Below are 12183 nucleotides of genomic sequence, written 5' to 3'. Positions count from 1 at the left end.
TGACGGCTTGGCAGTCCTCGATTTGGTCACAGAAAATGGTGTCCATCTTCCATCACGTCCCTCCTTATTCCAACCATGTCAAATTTAAGTTAGATTTTTTTCCGATGCCTAAAGCCTTACACTTGTTTCGTGCCCAGTTTTAGCAATAATCTTTATCCAGAACAAAATATATAAATCAGCTTCTTATTCAAATGTAGAACATTGTAATTCAATGTGACAAAGAGTGTAATGAAGATTCAAATTTGCATTACACAAGCAAATGACGAACTCCAGCTTTGACTCTGGCTCTTGGTTTCTCTATTGGATATATATACCACAATTACCATAACAAGTCTCAGCCTTGTTACAGGGAGAAGCTCAGCTGTCAGTGGCAGCTAAGTGGGTTACAACTCACTTAAGATTCTTGCTGTTTTATCCTTATTCATTACAATAGAGGTATTAGAGCTTTTTGTAAAAAATAACAAACTATAGTGTTGTAAAGAATGTAACACAGGTTTATAAGACAGATTGTTGTTGCCAAGTCGTTTGCATGTTATGAAATGCATGCTTCGATTATGTTGAAGACATGTGTAGTGTATATACACAGAGTAAGTTCTACAAACCAGCCTTATCCCCTGAAGGATGATTAGTTAGGCTTTATTACACTTTTATTACAGTGATTTCTCTTCCTAACCCACCTAAATTATTTTTATGCTTAAACTCGATATAACATGTATCACAGGGTTGCAGCTCTATACTCTGTTAAAATATTCGCTTGAATCAGCAGTTGATCTATAGTCTCAATCGCGTTGTAATATTGAAAACAAATTGTTAGTACGCAAACAAATTCTTTGTGTTACACAGCGTTGAGACAAACTGTTTTTTTTAATAGTTATCATACCATTTGTCAGTCAGTTATAAAATGTAATGATTACTTGTGAGCTGGATCCTAAATAAGACTGTGTTTTCTGGAAATCCACAATGATGATGACTAAAAAAATATTAAAAATATGGAAATATTTTCTTTCCTTAAAAATAATACCAAGGGATCTGTTTGTTACTGTGTACAATTTATAGGTCTTGGTTTTCTTATTTTTTTCTTTTGTGACCCTGAATCCTTTTCAACAGATTATACTTGTTTTGGATGAAGCAAAAGACCTTGTAAGACAAAATGAATTCAGACAATTGTGTCTGAGGATAATAAAGATAGCTATCTTCAGCATTTACAGGATTTACCAAGTGGTTTAAAATATATTTCTACAGTCAACACACATTGTGCTGTTTATCTACCATTCCTGTGTATGTTTGTATTAAAAATGCCTCCTCAAGGGGGCAAGTTTCACTGGATTGCTTTCAAAAGGTGCTTAAGCATTTCTGTGCTTAAAGTGCTTAACCTAAGTGTAACATTATAGTTTTAGTTGCCAAGGATTTCCTTCAAGTCAAGTTGTGTTACAAATATGCACTTGAGCAGAGGACTACTCAAGCAAATAGCCCTTTCAAACAAATATTACAAGCACACGAGATGTGCTCCTATAATATAACTAATCTAGCCTTGGCTGGCAACCTAAAACCCTAAACCATCCTTAATTGGAATGCTGAATGATCTGATATCAGATTCCATCTTCCACAGCAATGACAGCGGTTGCTATGAATGGCAAATCCCTGTTAGCAAAGACTGTGCACTATGTGACCTGTCATTTATGCGATGCTATATATGAGGGAGGTAAGCATGAAGTGACAGACTGTCTAAATGCAAGACAAATAACTGCGGGCATAATGAAATGTCAGGTTTTTTAAATTTAAAATAATGAGAGACAGAGGATTTTTGCATGCTTTATTATTATTATTATTATCTTAACCACTTATCCATTTTATGGGAGCAACTGGAGCCTGTCGCAGCAGTATGGGGTAAGAAGCAGGCTACACCCTGGACAAGTCTTGCCAGCATTGATATAAAATCTCAAATTTAGTGATAGCTGCTTTTATTTCCATTATGAAACCTTAATTCTAGATCCCAGTCTTTACTGTGCTCTTGCTGTCCTTTCTATAACCTTAGCTGGATTATCTGTTCAGCCCAGCTGGTAATGGTTCAGAGGCACACACAGCTGTGCAGGAGTTGGTCTAGAAGGCACTTGTCCAGGGACCTGAATATGATTAGTCAATCACCCAGTGCTTCCTGCTTCAAGGCTGTTGTCCAGGGTCCCTGCAATGGGGTGCCAAGGCCACAGAGCTTCCTGCCTAAGCTGCTCCTTTTTCCCATGGTAGTGAAGGGGAATAAGCAAGCTACTGTGCTTATTTTAAACAAGAAGAGAACACTTCAAAGGACCACTGATACCCTCAGCCCCATTTCCACCGCTTGTTTACTGTCTTGACAAGTAAAAAGAGTTTAGTCCCTGGGAGCAGTGTTCTGTGTGTGTAATTACTTTTATCTGTTGAAAACGATTTTTCTCCCTTTTTTTTTACTCAATAATATACATGCCATTATCAGACTGAATTCTAACCACCTTCATTTCCTGTGAGGTTTAGTTTCATGCATTGGAAATAACCTTTTAGGTCTGAATTGGACTGAGCTTTCTAGAACACCATTTGTTCAAGCAACTGCTTATCAGAGTTTATGCACATATAAGGTGACATGTTTTAAGATTTTTTACAGCCAGTAGATTTTTTTTTGTGTGTCACTGATCGCTGAATTCATTGTACTTTGCTATCTGCTAGGCTCTTAGCAAGCAGAGCCACTCTTTAAATATTCAGTTTTTCCTTTTTAATGACACACATCAAATGTTCAAATATTAAAGTTTAAAAATTAAAGGCTATCATCATTTTAAAAAGATAGCAGGAGCTCAAAAAAAAAATTAGAAGTGGGTATTCTAATGAACATAACGATCCTTGCACAGAATGGAAACAAAAAGTACCGTCACCACTGGAAGATTTAAAAGGAAAAAAAATTAATTGAATGCTATCAAAAGTGCTGTCAATACTGCTCAAGGTATAGTCTGCAAACTGGAAAAATTGCTGTCAGTGTCCAAGAGCCCAGAAAAAGCACATTCCTCTCATCTTATCCAATCCAAGGAGAAAACTCTCAGAGGATGGGAGGGGAAAGCGAGGGAGCGGGGATACTGGAGGAAGGGGAGGGCGGAGGCACTCTCTTCTAATGAGTATCTGGTGGGTGTTCTCCTGAAGTCGTGACTTGTTTGTTCTTCTATTATTCTCTGAGTCCTCTATCCCTCCATCCCTCTGCAAGGGACGACCCCAGCTCAGAGAAATAGATGTCGCTACAGAGTAATGCTTGTCATGGCCTCCTGTCAAAGACAGCTAATTGGATCCAGTCAGAATGACCCTCGATTCTCAACTGTGACCTAATCCTTCTGAGTGGCCTCTTTGACATGTATTTAAATCTAGGCTTCCATGTTACTATCAAAATGACTTAAAGTTCTGGATACCAGATTAAAATCAGACTCTGTGACACTGGACAAGGAGCAGTTACATGGCCGTGAAAAGAAAAGAAGAGAAGCGTGAGGAAAAAAAGAAAGACAGTGGGAATGCTGGAGTATTCAAGGATTATTCTATATTATTAATACATTCACAAAAAAATGAAGGGTGTCCACTTAACTAACTTCCAGGAGTAGTACAGTTAATGTTTTCACTCTTGTTCTTGATATACAGGCAGCTCATTTTCTTTTGAGAGTCCCTCTATTGTTCTTTAAACTTAACTATTTTGAACTCCAAGATAATTCTTCCTGACCCATTTTTTTTCCCACGTATCTATTGTGAAATGCTGAATTCAGGTATCTAAGAGAACAAAAAAAGGAAGAGAACGTCATGCGAGCATATAGCATCATCTCACCTAATTAGCAGGCAAAAGATAAAAGGCTGTCATTCATAATTGAAGCTGGCGGAGGAACCCTGTCATCCCTGAATTTGCAAGTGAGAATGTTGAAGCTGCGTGATTCCTGCCCTGCTTTCATCTGCAGCAGCACAGAAAAGAAAATCTAAAGGGCGAGATGTGTCAGTTTTTCATTGCACGAGTGAAGGGAAATTAATCCATTGTGCTTCATTTAAAATAAATCGTCACAATATTTCAAACATACACCATCTCTCCTTCTCTTCTCAAACAAAGCTGTTGTTGTTGTTTTGTTTTGTTTTTTTGTCTCATTGTTTTGTTGCCGAGGGGCAGTAAACATGAAGAGTCTCCGATGATTTGGTTTGGTGCAGAGCAGGTGAACCCGCTCTGTGGAGTTATGCAGTGTGTCAACACTTTGCAGAAAGAAGATCAATATACTGCTCAAGCAGGGATGGTTTCACGCGTTCCACATCTCTACAGTGTTGTAGCAGTTTTTCAACATTTTCAGTCTGAGTCACGACAAGAGATCTGAGATCCTCTCTCTGCAGCAAAATTAACTTACTGCAGTGGTCCAAAACAGTGAATAATAATGAGCTAAGTGACAGAATCTGGTTCACTCGCTCCTACTCACTCGCACCTGGCTCTGACACTGCCATTTAATGATAGTTTCATACTGAATTTATTGTCTGGGAAATTTTCAGCTCATTACTCCCCTCTAGGGAGAGCAAATGTCTTCAACGGGTCATCCATAGAATATTGGCACCATTGGAAGTGATGGATGAAATGATTATGGGACTTATAAGGCCTATGTCTGGACAAAGAGATACTATGTATGTATGTTACCATATTGATGTCTAGTTCTTCATAATGTTTCCAATTCAGTTCATTTCTTCAGTATTTCCTATACATTTGAATAGAATGTGTGACTTTGCTTGATCACTGCGCAATTGGATAGTCTATTATGTACTCCCCGTGGCTACACTGTAACTTTATTCTTGTATCATGCTGTTTTATGTCTTTTTTCAAGCTTATTCAGGGGACATGAAAGCAAATAATTTTAATGGCTGAAAAACTATTAATGTTTTTTCTTGGATTATTTCACAGGTCTTCAAGGATTCTACGTTATATCTTCCACAAACACAGACGAAAGCAAGAATGTAATTAATATTGATATTTCCACTGAAAATTGAATCTTTGGTTTTGCAGAGACACCCAAGGCTTTCCAGTACTATATGAGAACATCTAGATATGATTCACCCTGAACCTTATCCTGTTAACTCTAAATGAATTTAATTAATTGACTTTTATCATCAATGAAATATGACCTTTAACTTTATCTTGAGATTTCTACCTTATGAACACTGAAAACTCACATGATTGGGTCTTTGTATATCACAGTTTTATAGTTTCCCCACAGCACACTACCAATATCAATTTTAAACCAAGCAATCATTATGTGGTTAAAAAGCAGACTTTCAGCTTTAATGCAAGGGGTTTAACAAAAATGTAAATGAACTGTTTAGGAATTACAGCCATCTTTATACACAGTCCCCCATTTTTAGGAGCTCAAAATTACTTGGATAATTGACTGACTGCAAAAACAAATCCAAAAGTTTCTCAAAAAATTGGCATTTTCAATGCCCAAGTTAGTTAGCTGATCGACACACAATAAAGAAGGCTTTTTAGAAATTAAATACAAAACTGAATGCAGAGATCCAGATTAAATGACTGTTGTGGCAAAGGCAAACATAAAGACATATAATTACATATAAAAACATATAACATAGATTGGTATTTTGTCTTTACCAGCATGAAAACTATTTGTTAGTTAGGGCTCACTGGATTCACCAATACACATAACAATGGGGAAGTCCAAGGAATTTAGGTCCAGTGTCCGGAGGTATGTTTGGAGGAGTAAAGGTGAGCCTTTCAACCTTCAAAACAATGTTGTAACTGTCAAGCATGGTGGTAGTAACATCCTCCTCTGGGTCTATTTTGGTGCCAGTGCTGCTGGTACATTGCAAAGTGAATGGAATAATGAAGGAGCAGCACCACCTCCAAATTCTTCAGCTTCATTTCAGATCAACAGCTAAATGGTTTGATAGAAATGAGTGTTCCAACAGGACAATGACAGCAATGACAACACATACCAAAACTGATTTTGGAAGGGATAAAACATCCTAACGTTAAGCTTCTAGCATAGCCTTTCCAAAGTGCCAATGTCAACCCTGAAAAATTGTGGACTATGCTTAAAAGCTGGTTTCCTGACAGGAAACAAAGCACTTTAAATAAAGTCTATAAATTCTTCAAGTATCAAACTAAAATTATGCATGAAAGTTGTTGAAAGCTAGCATAAGCATCTGGTGTAGGTACACCGCCATCTGTATGTTTAAATTTGAACCTTTATTTATACTTTTGACCATATGTGGATTAGAGAAACTCCAAAATAAATTAAAATTTGTTTTGATTTGTTTGTTTCTAGATAAAGAAATATACAAAGAAATCAGGAAAAGACCAAATTATGACCTTTACACCCTAATGACTGAATGTAACTGACCACAACTGTAAACCCATCTCAAACAGTTTGGTCCAATTCTGAAATGTCACCATAGACACCACATTTAAAACTGTGGTATATTATAAAATTCAGAGAGATATCCTGACAGGCTTAATTGTCACTGTGCCTGAAGGTAAGGGACCAAAGGTACCATGAGCTTCTTTATATCGTTAGCTTGATAGCATAATTGCCCAAGTCATTTTTTGTGTTTTCGGAAAACAAGAAAAAACTAATTTTCTAAATATCACATGCATATTTTTAATTGATATTTTCACAGAACATTTAAGTATATGTGAGGAAAAGTATGGAAAAAGAACAAAACCCAACATCATTTCTTTTGTCTAATAAAAGTGACTTAGGCAGATTATGCCTATGACTTAGGCAGTTTTTCTTCAAACTATAAAATGAACATGACATACTATAATGTAACCATAACACACTGTAACTTTTCAATTTTAATCACAAAATGGCAGCTAGAGTAAGGAGACTTACTCACTTCACCTCACCCACCCATTAATTTGCAGAGGAGGCCTGTAGGCTCATAAAAGAGGTGTGCGTGTGTCTATGTGTGTTTGTATCTGTCTGTGTGTGTTTGTCTCTCTCTTCGCGTGTGTGTGTGTGTGTGTGTGTGTGTGTGTGTGTGTGTGTGTGTGTGTGTGTGTGTGTGTGTGTGTGTGTGTGTGCGCGCGCGCGCGCGCGCACACTATTTGGTAGGCTATGTATACTACTGATGAGGAAGATCATCATAGTACTTGTGGGCCACTCTTGGTAGTACATTTTTCATTGACTGTAAGTCACTGTATTTCCTCAGGGTGATGGGCAACTGAGCAGGAAAGAGTGGGATCCACTTGAATGGCTTGTTGTCGGGTATGCTGATGCGCCGAGGCAGGTCTTCCCAGTCAGATTCAAAATCCAGCTTGTACCTGATCCGTCCATCAGTCAAGTACTGCAAAGCCCGGAGGTCATGGACTGTGGGGTCCCCAACTTTTTTGCCGGGTCGAATATTGGTGACATAGGTGCCAGATAACTTCATGAAGTCATTGTGGTATAGTTGAGTCACCCTGTATGGGGATGGATTAATGCGTGCAGCCTCAAAGATGACAACGTAATCTCGTGGAGTGTAAACGTCTTGCACAATGCGCCGTTCAATTAGACTGTGCATGGAGTCACACTCCATCTGTGTGTGGCCTGCAACTAGAAATTTCTGCTCAATGCTGACACCATGCTTCATGGCCAGGTAAAGGTAGGCGTTGCTGATGGTAGCACACCGGTTCTGATACCCGCAGCCATCACTCCAGACAATGACTTTCTCAATGTTTCTGTTGGCCTGTAGGACAGACTCAAAGTGGTTGGACTGCAGATGTGCAAAAACCTCACTGCTGAGGGAGCCTTCATGTTCTTCCCAAGCATAACAGTACCCATCTCTGTTGTTCATGTTGAAGCAGGTAAAGTTGTGCATCTGTAATTTAGTTTTGTAGTACATTGTACTTGCTTTTGTCTGGGGGCAAAGAAGAACGCGTTGAAGGTCCATTGTCCACACTGAAAGTGTGTCACTGGATTCATTTTTGTCTGCAGCCTTTTCAGCTTGAGCCTGACTCTTCAATCTCAAGTGTGTAGCAAGAGCATCCTCATCTGTATTTCCTACCTTGGCGCTTACACAGATGTCACATTGGTCTTTTTTTGGAATGAACACAGAGTAATCCTGCTCTCCAAAAACCTTCCGAAAGTATGTCTCACTCACAGCACGCTTTCCATTCTCATTGGCAGCATTCTGGTATTCCTTGTGAAGCTCTCTCAAAACTGTTCCTGGCTCCAGGAACTTCTTGTTCTGATAAGAGGGAACCTGGCGGCAGTAATGGGATGGGACTGTAGGTATTCCAGAGAGCCACTCTTTCAGGAAGGCCTGGTCTCCATCTGATATTGGCATATGAGGACCAGTCTTGTTGATCTTGGGGTTGGGCTGGGTATGAGTGTTGGGTTTCATGCCTGCAGTTAACCATGATCCAATGGTTCTCAGGGCAATACCAAGTGTGGAACAGAAAAGATTTTTGCACACAGGTATTTTGCATCTATCTGAGAGTTGCAGGTGGTATAGCAGAGATGTTGTTCTCCTTGAATCAACACCACCATTCTTCTGTTTTATGGGCACATTTTCAACAACAGTCTGGATATACACCTTGCGTGTCTCCCAGGAAGGCATGGACCAGAAATTGTTGAAGATTCCTCTTCTCTCAACTTCAGTCAGTAGCTCACAACTTCTTTTCGTTGACTTGAAGCAGTGCTGTGATGTGCATGGTGGGCCCATGGCCTTTGGTGGTCTCTCCTGTCCCATTGTATTCTTGTAATTCTCTCCCTTCAGACGCTTTTCTTTGATGACATTTTTCTTCCACGTATGGGGCAGTGGACGCTTGTGACGAACAGCAGAAGTGCTGGGGGTTGGACTGGCTTCCTCTTCCTCTGCTTCCACCTCCCCTCCTTCCTCTTCCTCCCCTTCATCTTCGTCTCCTTCCCCTTTCTTTTCCTCTCCTTCATCTTCCTCTCCTTCTCCTTCCTTTTCCTCTCCTTCATCTTCCTCTCCTTCTCCTTCCTTTTCCTCTCCTTCCCCTTCCTTTTCTTCTCCTTCATCTTCGTCTCCTTCCCCTTTCTTTTCCTCTCCTTCATCTTCCTCTCCTTCTCCTTCCTTTTCCTCTCCTTCCCCTTCCTTTTCTTCTCCTTCATCTTCCTCTCCTTCCCCTTTCTTTTCCTCTCCTTCATCTTCCTCTCCTTCCTCTGGCTGCTTATCAGTCTGTTGCCCCATATCAACATAATTTCCTCCTTCTCCCTCATCTATATCCACCAACTCCTCTAAGTTCACATCAACTTCCTTTCCTGATGATACAACAGAAAATAAAATGCTGTTGGAGTATCTTAAAATGGTAAATCAAGATGACATCTAAATCTACTTGTGTAGTCAAAATGTCTGCTATGTAAAAAAAAAAAAAAAATCAATTTGTACTATTAATATCAAATCAAATCAATTTATTTTTGTATAGCCCAAAATCACAACAACAGTCGCCTCAAAGGGCTACATGAATATTACTGGCAATAGAGTTCAACCAGTATCAGTCATTTGAACACAGTCAATATAAAGTCCAATTTAACAATTAACAATGAACCCAGGGCGTCCCCCGTCCTTAGACTCTCCTCCTAATAAAAAGCAAATGTTTGAAACATAATATAATTTGCAAACTTGCTGAAAATGCTCAAATTGCCTTTGAAATTGCCAAAGATTTACTCTGGTAGCATGCTGCTGTTAGCTAGCTGCTAGCTTGTACTACATTACTATGCTAATGCTACACTACTAACGCTAATGTTAGCTAGCCATCATACTTTGTTTGCAACAAAAAAGTAATCTTTTAACATGGTCATAACCTCTTTGATTGAATGAAAATACATTTAGTGACCAAAAAACTAAAAAAATATGAACTTTTACCAGATGTAAATGAATCAAAAAGAAGAGCAAGGGCTTCACTTGCGGTCAACCTCTTCTTCTTATCAGCCATTTTGCATACATCAAAACTGCCTAAGTCAAATTGATTGTAGCAAAACTGCCTAAGTCCAATGGTAAAACTGCCTAAGTCAAATGAATGACTTAGGCAAGTATGTTTTTTGACTCTTATGAGTGTTGTGATTGGCCAATGACATAGGCAGACGGACAGGATGATGCAGCAGTGGTAGGGGAGTAAAGTTAGGCAAAAATCTCAATTTGACCAAAAAATGACTTAGGCACTTATGCTATGAAGCTAACGATATGTAAAATCCAACGATTTAGCTTCAAAAAGCAAATTTCTTTCATTTTTACACCACGGATTTAGTGCACTTCATAGGCAAAAGACAACAAAACATAATTGTGTCAAGAGAATTCTTTATAATACAAGTACAAATTGCAAACACATGTAAGATATTAAAGGGGCAAAAAACAACATACACGATAGAAATTTTGATCACTCCCTACAAAGTAATCTTCAAGCCACTTACAGGTTTGCATTTGTTGCATGTGCTGGATCTTCTATGAAATCATGTGGAGCCAAATGTGGTAAGCAGGTTGAGCGGTAAAGGATGACTGTGTTAATACTGTGTGAAGCCAACACTGTATGTATGTGTATGTTTTCAAGCACTGTGTTCAGGTCATTTGTTCCGAATGTCCTCCCTCTATTCCTCAGGATGATACAGTAGAGGTGTTGATAGTATAATCACCAGTAGTGATGCTCAATTTAAAGGCTCATCAGACTAAAATAAAGGTATTTTGCACAAGCTGTGCATGGTGAGATCACAAATGGCCTCCTGCCTGCTGTGTCAGGACAGGACATCCATGCAGGTATCCAAATGTAACAGAAACATTAGCATTGGTATATGGTTACACAAGGAAATGACCTTAGAAGGGATTACAAATTTGAATCAGGTATGGGTTTTGAATAGACACATCCTCATAAGTAATGAGCTTTGGTGGATTTTACACAGAGGTAAGCAGAATATTTTCAAAAAAGTCCTTCACTACAGTGCCAACACTGCTTGCTGTGACATTCCCACACCAAACCAATTCCACTTCCAAACCAATCCCACTTCTCTCTCCAGACTTTCTTGTTTTTTGCTTGCTGTTACCAATACCAGCCAGTTCACTCTGCCATATAAGTGGTTATCCTGAGTCTGTCTGCACTGATTGCCTTTGAATGGTCCCTGTGGCTAGCTGTGGTGTAATGGCCACCTCCCTGTGGGACAAACAGCATCTCAGGAAAGGAGCAAGGACAATTACTAATCAATGTGTACAGCTCCCTAGTGGCACCAAAAGGAGTGTTGTTGAGGCTGCGTCACATTTCACCCCACAGCTTTCTGGAGGAACTGGTCTTCCATAAGGTTGAGTGGATGGACTGCTAATGGAGTGTCTGTAAGTGACCACAAAATACTGCGTAGAGTGGAGCAATGAATGGGGGATACAATGGGGATAGATTTTTTTCCCAAAAAAATCTTTTTACTGTATTGATTTCAGATTTCAGTTTCCTAATCATTATTCCATGCAGCCCATAATTTGAAGTTCTATCATTATTTATTTTAAAAAAGTCCTTTGTTAGCAACATCTCATTTAACAAAGTTTAGATGATACAGATCTTAAATATTGCACTACCCGTACATGATTATTTAAAAGTCATAAATAAATCAGTGTAAGAGTGCTCGGATTAAAAAACTGCCACCTGAATTGAAATATGCATGAAGTGAATTTGCTCAAATACTCACGCTGCTGTAGTTCATAATAAAATACAGTATCAAACTGTTTTCACCTTTACCTTCTGTGCATGAAGAACAACACTTGACAACAGAAACATCCTTTTTCAAGATAGCGTGTAAGTGCAATCTGTCGGCTCTCGGCTTCTGTCAACTCTTACATTTTGGTTTTATTGCTCCCTCTTGTCAAAAACACGAGAAATGAACAAATGCATTATTGGGGTTATCTACCTCGGTGGGTGAGTGAAGCATGCCGTCTACAGCTGATTATATCACTCTTTCAGTGCACCTGTGTCTGACAGGAGGGGCTCCACCTCCTGCAATGAAAAGACAAAGCACTGGAACAATCTGATCGGATTCACTCATACGAGGCAGACAGCCATCACAATCTAATGACAGCTGACTTCAGTCAACCATGTTGCAGTCGGGATCAACTAACATCAAATAAGACAACACTTGCAAGGAATGTCGCTTTTGCATTTGTCCTTAAATGGTGTCAAAGTCAAAATGTTTGTTCTGATGCTTTTCTGTTGGACCTATAATAAAT

General features: G+C 39.1%; 1 protein-coding gene across 1 annotated transcript; it reads right to left on the bottom strand.

Annotated features, from left to right (window-relative positions):
• Positions 1-7101: 7101 nt before the first annotated feature.
• LOC147317838 (uncharacterized) lies at positions 7102-10159 on the bottom strand. Its single transcript, XM_086257965.1, has 2 exons — positions 9850-10159; positions 7102-9245 (listed from the first exon to the last, which is right to left on the bottom strand). The coding sequence occupies exons 1-2, from the start codon at positions 9917-9919 to the stop codon at positions 7102-7104; spliced, it is 2214 nt and encodes a 737-aa protein (XP_086114091.1). The 5' UTR covers positions 9920-10159.
• Positions 10160-12183: the final 2024 nt, after the last annotated feature.

The sequence above is a fragment of the Aulonocara sp. 'chitande type north' Nkhata Bay genome, linkage group LG12, assembly GCF_057382095.1.
Source record: "Aulonocara sp. 'chitande type north' Nkhata Bay isolate Kocher_YH1m ecotype deep benthic linkage group LG12, A_spYH_male_GT1.1, whole genome shotgun sequence".
NCBI classification, from domain to species: domain Eukaryota; kingdom Metazoa; phylum Chordata; class Actinopteri; order Cichliformes; family Cichlidae; genus Aulonocara; species Aulonocara sp. 'chitande type north' Nkhata Bay.
The sequence above is the reverse complement of the archived record's forward strand: the minus strand, read 5'-3'. Positions and strand labels throughout refer to the sequence as shown.

Excerpts from the sequence above, each read along its gene's own strand:
- LOC147317838 (XM_086257965.1), bottom strand. The coding sequence starts at position 9,919 with ATGGCTGATAAGAAGAAGAGGTTGACCGCAAGTGAAGCCCTTGCTCTT. Across the intron at positions 9,246-9,849 it reads TTTTGATTCATTTACATCTG|GAAAGGAAGTTGATGTGAAC; the intron begins GTAAAAGTTCAT and ends TTGTATCATCAG.